General features: G+C 43.5%; 1 protein-coding gene across 3 annotated transcripts in view; it reads left to right on the plus strand.

Moving 5' to 3' along the window:
• LOC140694828 (trafficking protein particle complex subunit 9-like) overlaps positions 1 to 15195 on the plus strand; it is a 195636-nt gene extending 180441 nt beyond the window's left edge. For 2 of the 3 annotated variants that reach the window (XM_072957880.1, XM_072957879.1), the window contains 2 exons: positions 1434 to 1504; positions 14677 to 15195. In XM_072957880.1, the coding sequence (XP_072813981.1) occupies positions 1457 to 1504; positions 14677 to 14925 (297 nt within the window). In that variant the 5' untranslated portion in view covers positions 1434 to 1456 and the 3' untranslated portion in view covers positions 14926 to 15195. The remainder of the gene's footprint in view (positions 1 to 1433; positions 1505 to 14676) is intronic. The other variant, XR_012070472.1, reaches the window with a different exon arrangement.
• The last annotated feature ends 7234 nt before the right edge of the window (positions 15196 to 22429 follow it).

Raw genomic sequence — 22429 nt, forward strand, 5'->3', positions numbered from 1 at the left:
ACAGCCTTGTTCCTGAGAAACTGGCGGGAAAAGATGCTGCAAATGCAGGCTAATTTCAGACCCTGTGGTGGGTCATGAGTGATAGGAAAGAAATGGTCAGGCAGGCACGAAAGAACCCTGTGGTTGTCCCAGTTGGGGCGTCACACCAGAGGGAGGAGCAGAGTTATAGACTTTGTCACTTTTTATCTGTGTGACTTTGAACAATAACACCCCACCTCTCTATATATATATCTTCATCTGTAAAGTGACAGAGTGACAACTCGTGTCATCAGAAGGCTTAGTTTAGCTCTGATCCTCATTGTCCAGTCCTGTCAGTGCTGCCCTGCAAGGTTCTGCAGTGGGTGCTCTTACCCTGAGATGGGAGGGCGTAGAAGGGCATTGTAGCACCCGAGGGCAGGAAGGGGTTGCTTTAAAAGCAGACATGTAGCCTCCTGCAGCTGCAGACCTACAGGCAGTTTGGTTTATGGTCATGGAGAGGACTTTGGAGGTCTTAGCATCGTCTTAAGACTTGTTTTCCCTTGGGGACCTGATTTGCCTTTGCAGATTAATGTTGAAGATTTGGGCTTCTGGCAAAGCTGTTTTCAGAGATGGGTATATATGTAACATATAGTATAAAATGAAAGGTTTTATTTAATATTTGGGACTTTGTAGCTGTAGGGAACAGCTCTGTTGGCCTGGTTTCCACGGAGGACACTAGCAGTCATCAGAGCGTGCGGGAGGGCAGGCAGCCTGCAGTGCTGCTGCGGGGGTTCTCCCCAGCAGGACGCTCTGCTGAGTTGACTCTTCTCTGAGTTTGGTTGCCAGAGGAGCAGACAGCAAAGTAATGAGTTCTGGTGGGATTGTACAATGACAGGAAGAAAGAGGGAGCCGTAGTTCTTAGGGACTACTACACTCTTTTGGTTCCTGATCCAGTGTGTCCCATTACACAATTGATGAGTTGTGTCTATTCTGGGACTTGATTGAAATAAACGTGCAGCCTGAATATTAAGAGTTATGTTTTATTTGTCAGAAGGACTCGAGCCAGGATGACCGCCTCTCAGAACACTCTGAGGGACTGCTCGCAAGAGTAGGGGAGAAGCTAGGATTATATAGGAGCTTTACAACAAAGACCAGGTAGTCAGAACAATAAAACATTGCTTGTTATCTAAAGAAAGCCAGGTATCTCAAGTTCATGAATTTAATGCTTTTCAATATATGGGAGGAAGCCAACATTTGGGCTGACTGAATATATACTTTAGACAAGCACCTAGCTATCTAGGGCCAGTAATCTTCCTTTCTTATTCTGAGTCTGCTCAGAGGGCACCATTGTGAATGGCTGCAGGCCTGTCTTCACTGGGGGGTGGCGGCAGCCGCTGATGACTTGTTTTCAGCATTCTTTGTTTAGTGATATGGTTGCAATATTTTCATTCAATTTGTAGTGTTTTCATTCACAGAAAATTATGGTATTACCCTGATTATGGATAATCTGGAAGCTTGGAATGGAACCGAGATGGAATTACTGCAGGTAACTTCTACTTTAATAAGCCATGTGTAAACATGAACACGAGGAAGCATACAAAAGGATTCGGTGGTGAATGGGAAGGGTTTCTGCACGTTACAGGAGAAGGCAAGGCAGAATTCTTCTTCTTTGTGGGCAGGTATGTGAGTCCAACTTTCCTTTCTGAAGTGCTTTCTGAGAACTGTTTATGGTAATGAACCAACATTGACAAACGGTGACACACATTGCATTTAAGAGCTGGCTGGCTTCAACTTGGGTATTGGACAGGTGGAATTCATAGGCAGTGGTCAGGTGGATGGGACAGAGATGGAGCCCAGGCCTGGGCCCATATTCAGGTTGAAATCGCCATTTACTCACCATAGCGCCTTGGACTTGAATGTAACCTCTCTTAAACTGATGGTGAGTCTGTGAAATGGGCATGATAATATTCGTTACTTCCTGGGCTTGTTGTAAGTTCTGAAGATTATTATAGCACACATGAAGCACTTAACACACTGACACTTAGCAGTGTACACTTTGTTCGACCACCACGCTTGGTGTGTGTCAGAGCCTTAAAGGCAGCATGTGTCTGTTTAGGATGCACTGGTAGCCCCTTGGCTACTTTGTGAATTTGGTGATTTCCTTTAATACTTGTAACTCTGTGTGCCATGGGCAGTTATTTTTATGGACAGATGAGGAATCTCAGGGTAAAAAAGACTGTGTAATTTGCCCAAAGTCAGACCATAATTTTGTGTGCAGGGGCCTCGGTTCAGCATGGGCTCCTGGGCCTTCTGCTCTCTCCGTTCAGCACCAGAGCCAGATGTGGGCTCGGCTGTTTCCCAGCCCAGAATATCCGGCAGGCCACAAGACACACCTGGTCCTGTGCTGCTTGAGCAAAATCTCCGGAGGAGAGGCAGTTACAAAAGGGATAAACATAAAAACAGACGACAGCAAATTGTGATCAGCTCTGAGAAGGAAAGGAACACGTCTGGCCATGCAGAGCTGGGAGCTTTCCCATCGGGGCTGCTCTGGGGGCACTCATCTCAGCTAAACAAGCTGTGCTGCTGCACCAAGGCAGGAAGGCAGGGCGCGTGTGGCCAGGTAGACAGGGCCTCGTTGATCGTACTCATTCCCTATTAAGTGGCAGGTGTCACAGGCACTTAACTAATAAACAGATGTTGGCCAGAATCATCACGCATTTTGCTTGGTAGTTTTATTGGCGCCAACTTTGAGAGGAGGTCATTGAAGCTGGGGAGTTTGCTGCATGCCCGTGATTACCATGGAAATACCCCCACTGGTCTTTCAACCTAGACTGGTGTGGCTGTCATGTCCCAGCCCTGTGAATGGCATCGTGCAGCTTCTCCAAAGTGGCCCAAATGACTGACATTGATATGCTTAATTCGTAGGAAATGGTATGTGGCAATAAGAGAAAAAGGTAGTAAGAAATTGGAAAACTAGAAAATAACCAATTCTTCCCCTGCTGGGGGACCGTACCCTGTGTCTCTCACCCCACTCACTGCCTGTCACCTCCTCCCTGCCGACTCCGTGTTCAGAAGCCACTCTGAGCCTTTGAAGAACATTTTGCCTCATGACACTGTTGACTAGGTCCTGCGACCTCTCTGTCCCTGGTTAACTCTCTCTTCAAAGCCATTTAAATTTCTTGCAGGCTCCTCCACTCAAATGTAAGAATAGCCCCTTTAAACTTCTTGATGCAACTCCTTAATGAAGATCTTGGGAAGGAAACCTAGCCAAAACCTGGGAGGTATTCACAGAGTGAATGTAACCTGAGCATTTTTTGACGTTCAGAATCAGAGCGGTGGGAGACACAGGAAGGCCTTTTTAAGTTAGAAAGTGGAAAGAGAAAGGACTCAGGATGTTTGAGACTGAAACATCTCGGTCCCAGCCAGCAAGGCACCTGCGTTCAGGATGGTGTGTGGGGAGTGCAGAGTTCTCAAAAAGAAAGAAGTGGTGGGATGGCAGGGAGGACATTTAGGTACTTAACTGGGGAAGGAAAAAGTTGGCTGAACAATTCATGGTTGAACAAGAGGATTGTGACATGATGTGCTTGTATTTTGGAGAGAAGGGTTTTGTGGAGCCAGGCCTAAGGAGAAATCTCTCTGACTGGGGAGTCAGCACAACAAAAAAACACAGAGAACCAGGCAGACACCATGGCCCCTGATGGGGGAGAGGCTGCCCACCAATTGGAGACCTGGAGGCTGCTTCTGTCCCTTAGCTGGGGTCTCAGACCTCACTTCACATCCCAGTCCTGTTGATACAAGGAAAAATATGTGGGGCATGAGAAGGGCTGTGTCCCAGGCTTCCGTTGAGCCCCTGGAATGTGCCCCACCAGATTTTGTTCCTTGGCTTCATGCAGTAAAGAATTCAAGAACAAGCCAGTGTTGAGTAAAGGTAGATTTATTCAGAGAGATACATTGACAGGCATGAGAAACGTCACGAAGTATGGGGGTTTGATGCTCAGATTAAAAGTAGGCACACACTCCACAGAAATAGTGTGGGCCTTCTCCGAAGAGGTAGAGAGAGGGGTTCCTGGGATGTGGCTCTGTGTTTCTCCTTTTCTTGGGCTTCGTGGTTTCATATGCTAATAAGTAGAAGGACCAGCCTTAGGGCAAGGGGCTGGGATTCCAGGGAGTTGGCCATTTTCCACCCTTTGACCTTTTGTGGCTAGCCTTGTGACTGCCATGGTGCCTGGGGCCGTGTTATTCACCATGTTACTATTACAATGGGTGTATAATGAAGCTCAGGATCTACTAGAAGTTAAATCTCTTCATCCTGAGCCTCAAGACCTATTGGGGGTTGAATTCTTCACCATTTTGATGTTAATTGCTGTGGTCTTTCTTGAATGGCTTGCTCTGCCCCCTTCCATCCTGTCTCACTGTGATGACACAGAGAGAGCAAAGGCCGGGCCCTGCATGTGTTCCTGCATTTAACAGCGGGAGATGTGGGGTGGGCTGAGGATGACTCTGAGTGGTGAGAAATATGTTTCAGATTTTCCCACATGAGACATGGGGACCTGCCAGCAGCCATCGCAGATTTATCTCACGGGCATTATCGCTTGTGTTGTTACGGAAACAACAGGCCAGCCAAGAAATAAGCAGCACTCAGAGGGTGGGAGTACTGAGATTTATTATGCCAGCGGGCTCAGAGGGGCTTCTGTTCCCAAGCCCTGAGCACATCCAAGACGTGCACATGAGGTTTTATAGGGTTAATTACAAGTATGGGGCTTTTAGCCAATAAGGCTCAAACAACAAAAAGCAAGGAATCAGTACACTGAAGCTTATCAATTTGGAACAGATCACGTTACTGACAATTGTTGACCTTGGATTTACGAGTTAGCTTGTTAGCCCAGTAAACTGACACTGAACTTCAGATTTACGAGTTAGCCCAGCAAAACTTAGATCAGTAAACCGACACTTATCACACTTAGATTTGTGACTTAGCTTGTTAGCCCAGCTGGGGTTTTTGTTCACAGTGTCACTCATCTTTTCTATTTTCCTTTTATTTTTAAAGTATTTAATCCAAATTTAATATCAGGATTTTTTTGGAAAGAAATTTCTCTTTTTCTTTTCTTTGGGGCTCTTTTGGGGGGTAGGAAATTAGGTATATTTATCTGTTAGTGGAGGCCCTGGGGCTTGAACCCAGGACCCTGTGCACACTAAGCACACGCTCTACCACCTGCCCCATCATCTTTTTCTTTTTGCTTTAGCTGCCAAGAATCTTACAGCTGAATTTCTAGTCGGCCTTTAACACTTGCCCTGACTTCATGGAATCCATTTTTATGAGTTTACCTCCCCCTGGTTTCATTTAAGTATTGAATCTCCATTTTCTCTTCACTCTCAGTTTTGCCTTTTTGTTGTTATGGTTGTTAAGCTGTGTTTAAAAAATTGTTTAATTTCTCTTTTAGCAGGAGGCTGAAGTAAATAAATATGTAAACAAACATCACACTTAAATGCTTTTATATATTCTAAGCTGTTTATTAGTTAATTAAAAACCAAATTGAATATTAAAGGGATAACATTTTTAAATTATTTTTTAATTTTTTATAAAGACATAGCTGATTTAAAATATATGTTTCAGGTGTACAATAGATGCTCCATTTATAGTTACTGTAAAACATTGTCTGTATTCCCTGTGTTGTAAGATACATCCCTCTAGAGTGTTTACATTACATGTTGCAGTTTGTATAAGAAATTTGGGTAACGCAGAGTCTGGGACGTGGCTGTGGCTGACCCAGGTTCACGCAAACCCTGCCTGTCAAAGCTCAGGCCTTCACTCCTGTCTGCAGGGGAGCGAGTGGAGGCAGCTCTCATCAGCGCTGGCACCACACTCTGAGTGGCAGTGACAGCAGTGACTGTGTGTGGACGTGAAAATTGTTGTTCCAAGAGTTTTACATGCTTTTCTGCATTTAATAATTAAATCCCTCCTGTGAGGAAGGGTTTTAAGTTTTTAATGAATAATACATTTTATTTTGATATTGATAGACTTCAAAACTCCGGAAAATTTACAGGAGTAGTACAATAAATGCTTAGATACAGTTCACCTTAAAGGGCACTATTTGCCCTTTTGTGACGGGCTTATTTTAGCATAAATTTTCAAAGTTCATTCATATTGTAGCCTGAATCAGTACATTATTCTTTTTGTTTGATAATATCCTTTTCCTTTTTTTTCGTTTTTGGTCTATTTAAAAATATTTTCATTGAAGTCTAGTCAGTTTATAGTGTTGCGTCAGTTTCTTGTGTACAGCACAAAACTTCAGTTAAATAGGAACATACCTGCATTCATTTTCATATTCTTTTTAAACATAAGTTACTATAAGTTATTAAATATATTCTCCTGTGCTATACAGTATATACTTGCTGTTTATTGTATACATACTCAGCATCTGCAAATCTTGAACTCCCAATTTATTCATTCCACACCCTCTCCCCTCTGGTAACCATAGTTTGGTTTCTATGTCTCTGTGTCTGTTTCTGTTCTGTAGATAAGTTGATCTTTTTGTTCCTTTGTTTTTGTTTTTTTTTTTTTGTTTGTTTTAGATTCCACATGTGGGCGATCTCATATGGTATTTTTCTTTCTCTTTCTGGCTTATTTCACTTAGAATGTCATTCTCCTGGTCCATTCATATTGCTGCAAATGGCATTATTTTATTATTATTTTATTGCTGAATAGTAGTCTATTGGACATATATACTACAACCTCTTTATCCAGTCGTCTGTCAGTGGACATTTAGGTTGTTTCCATGTCTTGATATTGTAAATAATGCTGCTGTGAACATTGGGGTGAAAGTGTCTTTTTGAATTACATTTCCTTTCGGATATATGCCCTGGAGTGGGATTGCTGTGTCATCTGGGCCCCCAAGGTTTTGTCTTTTGAGGAACCTCTATACAGTTTTCCACAATGGCTCCACCAAACTGCATTCCCACCACAGTGTAGGAGTGTTCCCAATTCTCCACAGCCTCTCCAGCATTTAGTGTCTATGAACTTCTGAATGATGGCTATTCTGACTGGTGAAAGGTGATACTTGTTTGCAGTTTTGATTTGCATTTCTCTGATAATGATATTGAGCATTTTTTCATGTGCCTATTGGCCATTTGTATGTCTTCATTGGAGAAATGTTTCTTTAGGTCTTCTGCCCATTTTTGGATTGAATTGTTTGTTTTTCTTCTTTATCAAGTGTAAAAGCTGTTTACATATTCTGGGAATTAAGCCCTTGTCACTTTCATTTAATGCAACTATTTTCTCCCACTCCATAGGTTGTCTTTTTGCTTTAATTTTTGTTTTCTTTTCTGTGCAAAAGCTTGTAAGTTTAATTAGAACCCACTTGTATATTTTTGCTTGTATTTCTATTGCTTGAGTAGACTGCTCTTGGAAAATATTGTTGAGATATATGTCAGATGTTTTGCCTATGTCTTCTTCTAAGAGGTTTATAGTGTCTTGTCTACAATTTTAAGTCTTTAAGCCATTTTGAATTCATTTTTTTGTATGTTGTGAGGGGGTAGTCTAACTTCATTGATTTACATGCAGCTGTGCAGTTTTCCCTGCACCATTTGCTGAAGAGGCTGTCTTTGCTCAATTGTATGTTCTCACCTCCTTTGTCAAAGATTCAATTACCAAAAGTTTGTGGGACTATTCTTGGTAATTTTGTTTATCCATTCATTGATGGATGGATATTTTTAGTGACTTTTAGCTACTCTGAATGATACTGCTATGAATATTGATGTGCAAGTTTTTGTGAGAATACATTTCCATTCTGTTGGCTGTACAGTTGGCCCACCATATCTGTAGTTTCCACTTCATGGATCCAGATGGCTGATTGCAAAGGGACTTGATCATCCTTGGATTATGGTATCCAGGGTGGGGGGTTCCTGAAACCAACCCCCCGAGGACACTGAAGGATGACTCTACATGTAGGAGTGGAATTGCTCAGCCACATAACTCTAACCTTTTGAGGAAACATCGGGCTCTTCCAAAGAAGCTGCACCATTGCCCCTTTCCAACGGCTGCATATTGAGGGTATCCATTTCTCTGCCTCCTGACTGACACTTGTTATTGTCCATGTTTTGATTATAACCATCCTAGTGAGTTTAAAATGAGATCTCATTTTGATTTTGATTTCGCTAGTGATGCTGACCATCTTTTCAGATGCTTATTGGCCAATTGTGTATCTATTTAAATCCTTGGCAAATTAAAAAATTGGGTCGATTTTCTTTGTATTGTTCAGTTGTAAGCATTTGTTTTATATCCTGGATACTAGTCTCTTATTAGATATATGCTTTGCAAGATTTTTCTCCTATTCTGCAGATTGTCATTTCACTTTAATTTTTTTAAACATTAAAACAATTTCTTTATAGGGGAGGTAATTAGATTTATTCATTTTGTTTTTCTTCCTTAGCACGCACTCTATCATTTGAGCTACCCCTTTCCCCTTTCATTTCACACTCTTGATGTTGTCCTTTGTAACAAATGATTTTAATTTGATGAAGTCCATTTTATCTATTTTGTTTTATCACTTGTGCTCTTGGTATTGTATCTAGGAAGCCATAGCCTATCCTATGACCACAAAGATTCGTACTATGTCTTCTTTTAGAAAGTTCATATATTTAGTTTTTACGTTTCTGTCTGTGATCCATTTTGAATTAATATTTGTTATATAAAATACGGGGTCCAGATTCCAGATTCATTCTTTTGCCTTCAGATACCCAGGTGTCTCTGCTCCATTTGTTGGATAGACTATACTTTCAATGGAGTGTTGTTGGCACATTTCTGGAAAACTGACTGTAAATGTAAGTTTCCCCCCAGCATTTTTTATTGTGTCTCATAGATTTCTGCATCCAAACTTATGACAGAAGCATAATGACTTGAGTGCTATAGATTTGCTGTAACCTTTGAGTGAGTCCTCCAAATTTGCTCTTCTTTTTCAAGATTGTTTTGGCTGACCTGGGTCCCTTGCTTTCAATATGAATTTTGGGATCAGTTTTTCAATTTTTGCAAAGAAGTCAGCTGGAATTTTGATAGGGATTCCATTAAATATGTAGATTACTTTGGGAAGTCTTAACATTTTTAACTATTTTCTACCATTGCATGATCATGGGATGCCTTCCATATATGAAGATATTTTAAATTTTTTTTGGTGATACTTCAAAATATTCAATGTACAAATCTTGTAAACTTTTGTTAAATGTATCTCTCATTTTATTTTTTATGCAGTTGTAAATGGAACGGCTTAGCTTCATAAGGGTGGGACTATATATATCAATTTATTTATTTCTAGGATTCCTACATAGCAAATACACTAGGTTTATATTTGCTACATTGATCTATCCACAATTCTTCCCACCCCCGTGTCATAAGAAACCAAGACCCAGCTTAAGCCATCTGAACACCTATGTGGAAGTGAGAAATGAGACCTTTGGGTGGGGTTTGTGTAGATGATACTGAGATCTTATTCAGGATGGCTTCATCTTAATTTCTTTTAAACAATCCTTTCAGAGTACATAGTCAGATACATTAGGAAAATGCTGTTTTGATGTGCGGAGGAGCTAAGACTATAATTTTCAAGTAATTTCTAGTGAGAGTGTTGTACTTGAAACATAATTTGCATCAATCTTTGAAGATTTATGTTTCAGGAGCTTTGAGTAAATAATACCTGTCTTTATTCAATAACTACAACTAAATGCTCAAGCAACATGTAAGAGTTTGAGCAAACTGCTCCCGCCCCGTAGTGCTGGTTGGTTGCAGCTGTAACTGGAGTCAGCGCTTACCTCGCCCAGTACACTTGTGCTGATCTGCTCAAAACAGTTCGTCCAACAGTTTGTCGGTAGTCTTTTAGACAAAGCCATAAAGCATTGATTTAAGGTTGCTGGAATGTAATCTATTCTTATTAATATTAAGTAAGCACATATTGAGTACTTACTGTATGTTGGGAATTGTCCCTCAGCCTCACATGAATATTACTTCTAATAAAACCTCTCATATTTCCCTGTTATTTGCACTTTACAGATAAGGAGACTGAGGATTAGGTCTTCTCTCTTTTGGGGGGAGCTCATTATCAATGATGGGAAGTTGTAAGGAAAAAGATATTGATTCATCCAGAGAAAATATTTTTCTGAGATTCAGTATTGAAGAAGGTAACCACTGAAGAGGGTGATCATTGTTTGAGTGAGACGAGCCCCGGGTTGTACGGAGTCAGCATCCCTGTCCTGGACGCTGCACGTGTAGAGCTGCGTGGTGGGTGAGGCGGCGCGGCCGCGCAGGGAAAGCGGATGCCGGGCCGTTGGGCTGTGCTCAGGCCCGGTGGGGCTTTCTCCTAAGAGCAGTGGACCGTCATTGACAGATTTTAAGTAGGCTAGTGCGATGCTCTCGTAGATCACTTTTGTCTTGTAGAATGCTTAGAAACATTTAGAAGGCTCGGCAGGAGGTGATGTGATGAGTCAGAGTAGGGTGGCTGCGAGGTGTAGCAGTGTTCAATTTTCAAGTGATTTTCAGTCCCAGGTTTGTGGCTCAGTAGCCGTGTCACTTTGGATGACACACCCAAGGAAGTGAAACAATTTATCTAATCAATAGAAGCAGTGATGTACCGAACTCCCAGGACTGCTGTGTAGATCCAGTGAGATAACGTGTGCACAGTGTGCAGCATGGTCCCCAGCACAGAGTCAGTGCTGAGGGAGTGCCAGTGAGTACCTGGTAGGACAGGTGTGGGTGGTGGATCTCGTTGACTGAGGAAATTTGCCCCTGAAGGAGGGGTCTTGTCACATCTGTGAGTGATTGGCCTGAGCTGGGAGAGGCAGGGAGACCTTGCCCCCGACCAAGGGCCCTGGGCAGGATGGCTATGGGAGGAACACCGTGAAGTTAGCTCTTTGCAGGTGGAGTTGGAGGTGCCCTTGAGACATCTAAGTGCAGTGTCACAATCACAGAAGTGGTCTGGTCCCGGGCTGTGCATTTTCCTGCTGAGATATTGATCTCTGAACGCGAAGACATACTTTACAGGACAAGTGAATAGTAGTATCATCTCTCATCAAAGCTCACATCTCTTTATTCATCACTCACTTTGCTAATTGGGTACTTACAGAACACACTTCACTGTCCTCCCCTGGGCTCAGGCTCCACAGAAAAGAGCTGGTGAGTCTCCCTCTTTTCCAGAAGAAGACACACTTAGCTGGTAGACATCTATACCTCGCCAGACTTAGAATTTTAGGTTGTTGATTTAATTCTATTTTCTGTTGGTCATCTCCTGACAGGAGAGACGTTTTACCTCATGGTCAGGTTCCAATTAGCTGTTACTGAGAATTGCTGGTCTGATCCATAGTGTATTTATTCTATTAACTTTGTAGAGTACTTATCATTTTTCTGTCTTTGCTCTTTAATTTTGTTTGCCCCTTCAATTTTCTATCTTATTTGGGACCTTATTTTATTTTTTAATTAAAAAATGTCTATTAGCAGTTAACAAAACAAAAGCAAAGAAAAAATGCACATGATAGCTAAATTTAGAAAATATCTTGTGTGTTTTCTGTCTCAGCAATGGAGGGTTCTAGAAACTCGTGAAAAGCTTCATTACATAAGTTCCTTTAAATTCTGATTAAGAAATAAAACCTTCCTTCCTCATCTTTCAAGCTGCACAGCTAATTGTCAAGAAAGTGAGGGGAAATTCTCAGAAGCCAAGACAAACCAGAAAGCAGGGATTCTGGGAGATACGTGAGCCTTAGAAGCCCTGGGGTGCCGGTTGGCTCCTGAACTGAGTTTCAGTTGCCCTGGCAGGAGGGCAGGAGGTGAGCCTGTGGCCTCTCACACTGGGAGTTGGATGGCTGTTCTTATATAAGGCCAAGCACATCCTGAGAATCCTGCTTTATAAAAGGTTGAATTAGAAAGAAAAGAATAAAAGCATTCCTCAAGGCAAGGAAGTAAGGAAAGTAAAATTTTTTGGAAGCGGGAAAAAATAACATATCCAAAGTAAAGATTTAGTTTAAAGCTGTTCTGGCATGAGAGTGACCACAAACCCATGGCAGAAAATCACGGCTCCTCCCGGAAAGAGAAGGTGTGTTTTGAATGAATCAGTGGACAGCCATTCTGAAAAAGGCCTCCAGAGTCTTCTGGATCAAGATACTGGACTCAAACACCTCCCTTCCATGGTCTCATTTAAATAACCAGAAAGGTTTTAAAGGAAAGAAGCCATAATCATAGTTCTATTTATTGACATTACTTTATGCTAGGAATTCAAAGGTGACTATGGAGTTGTCTCCTCTTTTATGGACCTTACTTTCTATTTGACATAGTTGGGGAACTTGGTGGAGGGTGGTGTTAGTATGTTGCAATTAACCAGGAGAGGAGTTTAAGAAAGCAGTGAAGGGTTGGTGACATTTTTCGCTGAGGACAGTCCTGTTCAGTTGGCTTGTAATTACAGGCTCGTTGAGTTGTCACTGGAGGGAATTAATCTTAAGGAATTTGGACTTAACTCAGGCCTCTTCAGAATGGACAAGTGAACCTGGAGAAAGACAGTCAAATCTGTGCAGACATTGAAGTTCACTTCAACATGTGGTATCCATGAGCCAAAGATAGGACTAGTAGGCAGCACTTCTTGAGGACAGAGGAGTGGTTTTTAAGGTTCTTCAAGAATGAATCCCAAGGTACCGGGATGGCCAGTTGTCAAACTGTGACTTTGCTCTTTGGACGGTGTATCCACCAAGGGTATTGGCCGTTTATAAGTTTCCATTTCTCCTTAATACATGTCAGGTTATGAGGACGTGGGCATAAACGTTTCACACCTTGTCAAGGTGACTTTGGGTACCTGCCTAGAATCATGGGCACAGTTGCGGCTGCGTCATACATCTTGCCGCACATCCCGCTCCCCGGCTCCGTGATCACGGCAGAGTGGTTCCTTATTGAGCTGTCCATCTCCTCTGTGACATCGTAACCAAACAAAAGATTGGAGAGTATTAGCTTGGCTTTTTCCTTTTCTAACATTCCCTTCAAATTATGATGACTGATAGTGGACCCAGTTACGTTTGCAGATGATTTACAAGTAGGGCTGTCAGTACAAACCTTGTAATCCCCGCTGTGTGATCTAGAGAAGAAAGTTACACTCTTTCCAAATTGTTTTGATGCACTTATGTGGGAAAATGATGTATGTTTGAATATGTATTTCCTCTCTTACTCATCATGGCTAGAGATGAATATTTGTAGACATGGAATGAGTACTCTGTATTTGAACTGTATGGTCCCCTAAATTCTCCCCAGCTTTTTAAAGTCATCACTGGAGTGCTACCTCCAGAGTGCCGCAAAGCATCCAACACTGCCTGCTCTTCGGACACTGTAAGTTTCCAAGTTGGAGAAGGCTGCTGGCTGGTGAGGCATTCTCTCGCACATCTCTGGTTGGGTGATGTGAGCTGAGAACACAAGAATTGGCAGACAGTAACTAACCACGATCAGGTCCATTTCTGGAACACTCATGGAGGATTTTACACCTATGGTAGTGGAATACGTTATTTCATTTAGTTTTCCCAAAAATCATAATTAGATTTTATCACCTGTATTAAAAAGGAAACTGTCAAAGCGAGTGACGTGCAGACTTTGGACTGGAACACGGGTCTTTCTGATCCCTGTCTCTGTTCCCTCCCTGGCCTATCCTTGCAAATGACCAGGAGACTCTTCCTCAGTCTTGAGTTTCCCTCTGATGTTACCGCTCTCTTTGTTTCTAAGAGAGGAAAACAAGTCTAAACTTACTTTCCAGTTGGAAATGGAATGGAGAGTTAACGTTGGAAGCCGGGAGAATCTGTCCTGTGATGAAGTGGTCTCCGAGCCACTTCCACTGGGATGTCACATCACTGTCTGGGCCCCTTGCTCAGCCTGTGCACAGGTGACAGCACAGTTGTGCCGAGCAGTCCTCCCGGACAGGGCAGTGGGTTGGAAATGAGTTTGGGGATTTGGTTTCATTACACAAGTTCCTGAGGGCCTTGACCTGGCACTTCGAGTGGGAGCATTCCCTGTCCCACAGACTGTGCTCTGGGCCCATGCAGACCTGACGTGGCCTCAGCCTGAGTCTCAGGGCCCGTGGTGATGAGGAGCATTTTAGCCCAGGGTCTGCCGGAGGCTCTGAGACTACTGGGCTGTGGGACTTTGTCCAGGATGATAATAATTCCTCCCCGAGTTTCAGATTTCCTTGCCTGTGAGCCGGGGTAGTAGTTGTTTCTGAGATGATTGTAATGATTCAGTAATGGGCGCAGCGTGTGCTGACAGGTAGCTGGGTGCTTTAGGAGCAGAAGTCGCAGTCACTCTGTCAGCCTCTCCCTGTGCGCTCTGTGCTTTGAGAAGTTGTGTGTTTGGTGAAAGTCCCGCCCAGACCCTAGGGTCTAGATGAACTGTTTTTCCTTTACTTTCCCTTCCTTTTCCTCTTTCCCTTCTCTGTGTCCCATGTTTAGGTAGCAGATTCCTCTATTTCAGGGAATACGGGCTTTTCTAGTAAAGGGACAGGTGGAATGCGGAGAGGTGGGGCCCAGAGGGGGTCTGGAGTGTCTGCACAGTGCTGCTTCCCTGCGTTTCTGCATCCGGTCCCATCAGTGCACTAAGTCAGCCTTCCTCTTCCTTCCTGTGTCATCGGGTCTCTGTTTTAAGGGAAAACCATTTTTATGGGTCTTTTTTCACTTACGTGTTTCATTCAGATGCTTGTTGCTTTTCTCCCTGTGCTTCAGCGTTCCGAGGAGAAAATTCAGCCGTGCAGCATCCTCTCCGTGCTCTACGAGTTGATCGGCTTCCACTGCAAGTCCACCTTCTTCAAGCGGGTGGCCCCCGTGCGGCACGCGGCCCCCGGCATCCCGGAGCCTGGCGGGAAGGCCTGCTCCCGACTCCTCCTGCAGACGCTTCCTGGCTACAGTCTGTCACTGGACTTGCAGGACTTCAGCAGATGTGTTGGAACTAAAACATTGCTTCAGCCCCATTAACCATGCCTGGTTTGGGCCCTGCTGTCCTGCCTCATCAGGGTGAATCTTGATTCATTTAGAACAGGGCTCAGCAGACTTTTCCTTTCAAGGGCTGGGGGTAAATATTTCAGGGTCTGAAAACCTCCTGATCTCTGGTGCAGCTGCTCAGCTCTACTGTTTAGATGCCAGAACAGCCAGATAGTCCACACACCCATAGAGCTTTATTAACAGCGGTGGCTGGGGCTGGATTGGGTGTATGAACTGCAGTTTGCCCCCACAGCCTCCTCAATATTGACACCTGCACCAGAGTGTACATTTGTGACAATGGGTGAACCTACACTGACATGTCATCATCACCCATAGCCCATAGTTGACACTAGGATTTACACATTGTGTTGTGCACTCTGTGGGTTTGGACAGATGTACAATGACATGTATCCACCATCACAGCATCATACAGAGTCGTCTGTCTTAGTGACCTTAAAATGCTCCATGCTGCACCTCATTCATTGCTCTTTCCCCTCTAGCCTCTGGCAGCCACTGATCTTTCAGTCTCTGTGTTTTTCCCTTTCCCAGAACACCATACAGTTGGAATCAGACAGTTGCTGAAACTTCCCAGATTGGCTTCTTTCACTTGGTAATATGCATTTAAGGTTCCTCCATGTCTTTCCATTCCTTGATAACTCATTTCATTTTAGCACCAAATAATAGTCCATTTTCTGGCGGGACCACAGTTTATTTATCCATTCACCTACTGAAGAAGAGCTTAGTTGCTTCTGAATCCTGTTGAGTATGAATAAAGCTGCTATTAACATCTGTATGCAGATTTGTGTGTGAACATAAGTTTCCATTTCATCGAGTAAACACCAAGGAGCACAGTTGAAGGATCATATGTTAGAATTACGTCTAGCTCTGTAAAAAATTGCCAGACCGTCTTCCAAAGTACCTGGGCCATTTTTCATTCCCACCAACAATGCATTATAATTTCTGGTGCTCCACATCCTCACCAGCATTTGGTGCTGTCAGTGTTCTGCATTTTGGCAGTTCTGACAGGTGTGCAGTGGTATCTCGCTGTTTCAGTCGGAATCCCCTTGATGACAGGTGCTGTGGAGCATCTTTCCAAAGGCTTCTTTGGCATCCAGATTTCTTCTTTGATGAGGTGTGTGTTCAGGCATTTTGCTCATTTTTTAATCAGGTTATTCATCCTTCTTGTTGAGTGTAAAGAAATTTTGGTATATTCTGGATTTCAGCCCTTTATCAGTGTGTCCCTGCCCTTCACCTTCAGTGCCAGAGTTGTCCTTTGGGTCTCAGTGGAGTGTCAGATCTTCAAAGAGATTCCCTGTCTTCCCTCAGCCTAAATACTGTCCTTGTATTTTTCACTTTCATTGACTCATTTTGTTCTTTTTAAATAGCATTTCCCATAATTTGTAAGTATATTAAAGAGAAAAGGGCAATGATTGAACACCGCCTGCCCCACCAGGCTGTGTGCCCTGTGAGAGCAGAGGCCCTGTCCCCACTCACCATTTCCCATGACAGCACATGGCACATGTCCATGTAAAAGTGTTTAACGTGGGGCCAAACCTGATGAGCAGCTATGACGACATGTGTTGTCTACCATTTATTGAGTAGACTTTGTTTCTGATCTTAATTATTAAATCATATGAATGAAACTTGGATGTTTTGAAAAATAAAACAACAAAGCACACCTAAATGTGATTGGTAATTTCTACTTAGATTTCTGACCCAGGAGGGGATGTTCACCATCATTTTGTGGAGGAGGTTGGGAAGGTAAAGTAAGAGAGTGAGATCAAATAAAGTAAAAATGATAACAGTCACTTGGCTTTATTTTCACTGAAATAAAAGTTATTTTAAACCCTATCTCAGCTGTTGTTCTGTTGTTTTAAACATTTCTCATAGAATTAAATGGAAGCCCACTAAACCCTAAAAGGGAAACTGTGTGCTCAGGTCCTGAAAATTGTTTATGTCTATTTCTTGAGATACAAATTTCCCTGCTGGTTACAGAAATTCGAGGCGGGAACACACAGTGCACTGCATGTGTCTGCCGGCTTCACGGGCTGCTCAGTGTCAATTTCATTTTCTTCGGTTGCAGTTTAGGACGCATTTCCATGAGAAATATTGCTCAGACTTTCCTGAATGAAGGATTGAATTTTCCACAGGAAATATTATGAATGAGAGTGACAAGGCACAAGGGTTTCCCATAAAGGAATAGTTGATGTAATAAACTCTCACTATGGTGAATATTTTTAATAAAAGCCAGTTGAAAATTTTATCACTAGGTCAAATGGCACAAATCCGTCTGAAGAAAAAAGATTCAAATTTTAAAGAAGAAGTGGTTTGAATCAACTAGAAATTATGATTTCTAAACTATTTGTTGTAAGAACTTATACTCAGTCTTATCATAATTGCCGGTGGTAGGAAGTGGATCATTATTTATTTATTAAAAAAAAAATCCACAAGGTGCTATTTGCCCCATTATTGATGCCGTAGTCCTGTGGTTAGTTAAGTTGGGACATTTAGGAAACTTAGCTAGGTTTTCCGGACATTGATTTCAGCCACTTTATCTTTACTACAATCTCTTCTTTTGTGTCGGCATATGGTCCATACATATATATGGGGAGGAACAACCTCCAACTCGGTTTTACAGTGCAAACCGCAGGAACTTCAAACCGGCACTAGGAAACAGACTGAGAAACCAGAGTAAGGGTTTCTCCTGCAAACCGTTCCCTTTGTGCTGGATGAACGAACGTCTCTCCACATGCTCAGTTCTGAGAGATAAGTGTGTGTGAAAGCCGTCCTTCACCTAGCTTGAAGGGAACACAAAGTTTCTTTTCAGTTGTAAACTCCACTCCATACATATATATGGGGTGGAACAAGCTCCAACTCGGTTTTACAGTGAAAACGGCAGGCACTTCAAACCGGCACTAGGAAACAGACTGAGAAACCAGAGTCAGGGTTTCTCCTGCAAACCGTTCCCTTTGTGCTGGATGAACGAACGTCTCTCCACATGCTCAGTTCTGAGAGATAAGTGTGTGTGAAAGCCGTCCTTCACCTAGCTTGAAGGGAACACAAAGTTTCTTTTCAGTTGCCAAGACCACTCCATACATATATATGGGGTGGTACAAGCCCCAACTCGGTTTTACAGTGAAAACGGCAGGCACTTCAAACCGGCACTAGGAAACAGACTGAGAAACCAGAGTAAGGGTTTCCCCTGCAACCCGTTCCCTTTGTGCTGGATGAACGAATGTCTCTCCACATGCTCAGTTCTGAGAGAGAAGTGGGTGTGAAAGCCATCCTTCACTTAGCTTGAAGGGAACACAAAGTTTCTTTTCAGTAGCCAACTCCACTCCATAGATATATATGGGGAGGTACAAGCTCCAATTCGGATTTACATTGAAAACGGCAGGCACTTCAAACCGGCACTAGGAAACAGACTGAGAAACCAGAGTCAGTGTTTCTCCTGCAACCCGATCCCTTTGTGCTGGATGAACGAACGTCTATCCACATGCTCAGTTCTGAGAGATAATTGTGTGTGAAAGCCGTCCTTCACCTAGCTTGAAGGGAACACAAAGTTTCTTTTCATTTGCCAACTCCACTCCATACATATATATGGGGAGGCACAAGCCCCAACTCGGTTTTACAGTGAAAACGGCAGGCACTTCAAACCGGCACTAGGAAACAGACTGAGAAACCAGAGTAAGGGTTTCTGTTGCAACCCGTTCCCTTTGTGCTGGATGAACGAACGTCTCTCCACATGCTCAGTTCTGAGAGATAATTGTGTGTGAATGCCTTCCTTCACCTAGCTTGAAGGGAACACAAAGTTTCTTTTCAGTGGCCAACTCCACTCCATACATATATATGGGGAGGTACAAGCTCCAACTCGGTTTTACAGTGAAAACCGTAGGCACTTCAAACCGGCACTAGGAAACAGACAGAGAAACCAGAGTAAGGGTTTCTCCTGCAAACCGTTCCCTTTGTGCTGGATGAACGAACGTCTCTCCACATGCTCAGTTATGAGAGATAATTGTGTGTGAAAGAGGTACTTCACCTAGCTTGAAGGGAACACAAAGTTTCTTTTAAGTTGCCAACTCCACTCCGTACATTTATATGGGGAGGTACAAGCTCCAACTGGGTTTTACAGTGGAAACGGCAGGCACTTCAAACCGGCACTAGGAAACAGACTGAGAAACCAGAGTAAGGGTTTCTGTTGCAACCCGTTCCCTTTGTGCTGGATGAACGAACGTCTCTCCACATGCTCAGTTCTCAGAGTTAATTGTGTGTGAATGCCGTCCTTCACCTAGCTTGAAGGGAACACAAAATTTCTTTTCATTGCCCAACTCCACTCCATACATATATATGGGGAGGTACAAGCTCCAACTCGGTTTTACAGTGAAAACGGCAGGCACTTCAAACCGGCACAAGGAAACACACTGAGAAACCAGAGTCAGGGTTTCTCCTGCAACCCGTTCCCTTTGTGCTGGATGAAAGAACGTCTCTCCACATGCTCAGTTCTGAGAGATAAGTGTGTGTGAAAGCCGTCCTTCACCTAGCTTGAAGGGAACACAAAGTTTCTTTTCAGTTGCCAACTCCACTCCATACATATATATGGGGTGGTACAAGCTCAAACTCGGTTTTACAGTGAAAAAGGCAGGCACTTCAAACCGGCACTAGGAAACAGACTGAGAAACCAGAGTCAGGGTTTCTCATGCAAACCGTTCCCTTTGTGCTGGATGAACGAACGTCTCTCCACATGCTCATTTCTGAGAGATAAGTGTGTGTGAAAGCCGTCCTTCACCTAGCTTGAAGGGAACTCAAAGTTTCTTTTCAGTTGCCAACTAAACTCCATACATATATATGGGGTGGTACAAGCTCCAACTCGGTTTTACAGTGAAAACGGCAGGCACTTCAAACCGGCACTAGGAAACAGACTGAGAAACCAGAGTAAGTGTTTCTCCTGCAACCCGTTCCCTTTGTGCTGGATGAACGAACGTCTCTCCACATGCTCAGTTCTGAGAGATAAGTGTGTGTGAATGCCGTCCTTCACCTAGCTTGAAGGGAACACAAAGTTTCTTTTAAGTTGCCAACTCCACTCCGTACATTTATATGGGGAGGTACAAGCTCCAACTGGGTTTTACAGTGGAAACGGCAGGCACTTCAAACCGGCACTAGGAAACAGACTGAGAAACCAGAGTAAGGGTTTCTGTTGCAACCCGTTCCTTTGTGCTGGATGAACGAACGTCTCTCCACATGCTCAGTTCTCAGAGTTAATTGTGTGTGAATGCCGTCCTTCACCTAGCTTGAAAGGAACACAAAATTTCTTTTCAGTGCCCAACTCCACTCCATACATATATATGGGGAGGTACAAGCTCCAACTCGGTTTTACAGTGAAAACGGCAGGCACTTCAAACCGGCACAAGGAAACACACTGAGAAACCAGAGTCAGGGTTTCTCCTGCAACCCGTTCCCTTTGTGCTGGATGAAGGAACGTCTCTCCACATGCTCAGTTCTGAGAGATAAGTGTGTGTGAAAGCCGTCCTTCACCTAGCTTGAAGGGAACACAAAGTTTCTTTTCAGTTGCCAACTCCACTCCATACATATATATGGGGTGGTACAAGCTCAAACTCGGTTTTACAGTGAAAAAGGCAGGCACTTCAAACCGGCACTAGGAAACAGACTGAGAAACCAGAGTCAGGGTTTCTCATGCAATCCGTTCCCTTTGTGCTGGATGAACGAACGTCTCTCCACATGCTCATTTCTGAGAGATAAGTGTGTGTGAAAGCCGTCCTTCACCTAGCTTGAAGGGAACTCAAAGTTTCTTTTCAGTTGCCAACTAAACTCCATACATATATATGGGGTGGTACAAGCTCCAACTCGGTTTTACAGTGAAAACGGCAGGCACTTCAAACCGGCACTAGGAAACAGACTGAGAAACCAGAGTAAGTGTTTCACCTGCAACCCGTTCCCTTTGTGCTGGATGAACGAACGTCTCTCCACATGCTCAGTTCTGAGAGATAAGTGTGTGTGAATGCCGTCCTTCACCTAGCTTGAAGGGAACACAAAGTTTCTTTTCAGTTGCCAACTCCACTCCATACATATATATGGGGAGGTACAAGATCCAACTCGGTTTTACAGTGAAAACGGCAGGCAATTCAAACCGGCACTAGGAAACAGACTGAGAAACCAGAGTAAGGGTTTCGGTTGCAAACCGTTCCCTTTGTGCTGGATGAACGAACGTCTCTCCACATGCTCACTTCTGAGAGATAAGTGTGTGTGAATGCCGTCCTTCACCTAGCTTGAAGGGAACACAAAGTTTCTTTTCAGTGGCCAACTCCACTCCATACATGTATATGGGGAGGTACAAACTCCAAAACGGTTTTACAGTGAAAACGGCAGGCACATAAAACCGGCACTAGGAAACAGACTGAGAAACCAGAGTCAGGGTTTCTCCTGCAACCCGTTCCCTTTGTGCTGGATGAACGAACGTCTCTCCACATGCTCAGTTCTGAGAGATAAGTGTGTGTTTAAGCCGTCCTTCACCTAGATTGAAGGGAACACAAAGTTTCTTTTCAGTTGCCAACCCCACTCCGTACATATATATGGGGAGGTACAAGCTCCAACTCGGTTTTACAGTGGAAACGGCAGGCACTTCAAACCGGCACTAGGAAACAGACTGAGAAACCAGAGTAAGGGTTTCTCCTGCAGCCTTTCCCTTTGTACTAGATGAACGAACGTCTCTCCACATGCTCAGTGTTGACAGATAAGTGTGTGTGAAAGCCGTCCTTCACCTAGCTTGAAGGGAACAGAAAGTTTCTTTTCAGTTGCCAACTCCACTCCATACATATATATGGGGAGGTACAAGCTCCAACTCGGTTTTACAGTGAAAACGTCAGGCACTTCAAACCGGCACTAGGAAACAGACTGAGAAACCAGAGTAAGGGTTTCTCCTGCAGCCTTTCCCTTTGTACTAGATGAACGAACGTCTCTCCACATGCTCAGTGTTGACAGATAATTGTGTGTGAAAGCCGTCCTTCAACTAGCTTGAAGGGAACAGAAAGTTTCTTTTCAGTTGCCAACTCCACTCCATACATATATATGGGGAGGTACAAGCTCCAACTCGGTTTTACAGTGAAAACGGCAGGCACTTCAAACCGGCACTAGGAAACAGACTGAGAAACCAGAGTAAGGGTTTCTCCTGCAAACCGTTCCCTTTGTGCTGGATGAACGAACGTCTCTCCACATGCTCAGATCTGAGAGATAAGTGTGTGTGAATGCCGTCCATCACCTAGCTTGAAGGGAACACAAAGTTTCTTTTCAGTGGCCAACTCCACTCCATACATATATATGGGGAGGTACAAGCTCCAACTCGGTTTTACAGTGAAAACCTTAGGCACTTCAAACCGGCACTAGGAAACAGACTGAGAAACCAGAGTAAGGGTTTCTCCTGCAACCCGTTCCCTTTGTGCTGGATGAACGAACGTCTCTCCACATGCTCAGTTCTGAGAGATAA

This window comes from Vicugna pacos, unplaced genomic scaffold (assembly GCF_048564905.1).
Source record: "Vicugna pacos unplaced genomic scaffold, VicPac4 scaffold_105, whole genome shotgun sequence".
Lineage (NCBI taxonomy): Eukaryota > Metazoa > Chordata > Mammalia > Artiodactyla > Camelidae > Vicugna > Vicugna pacos.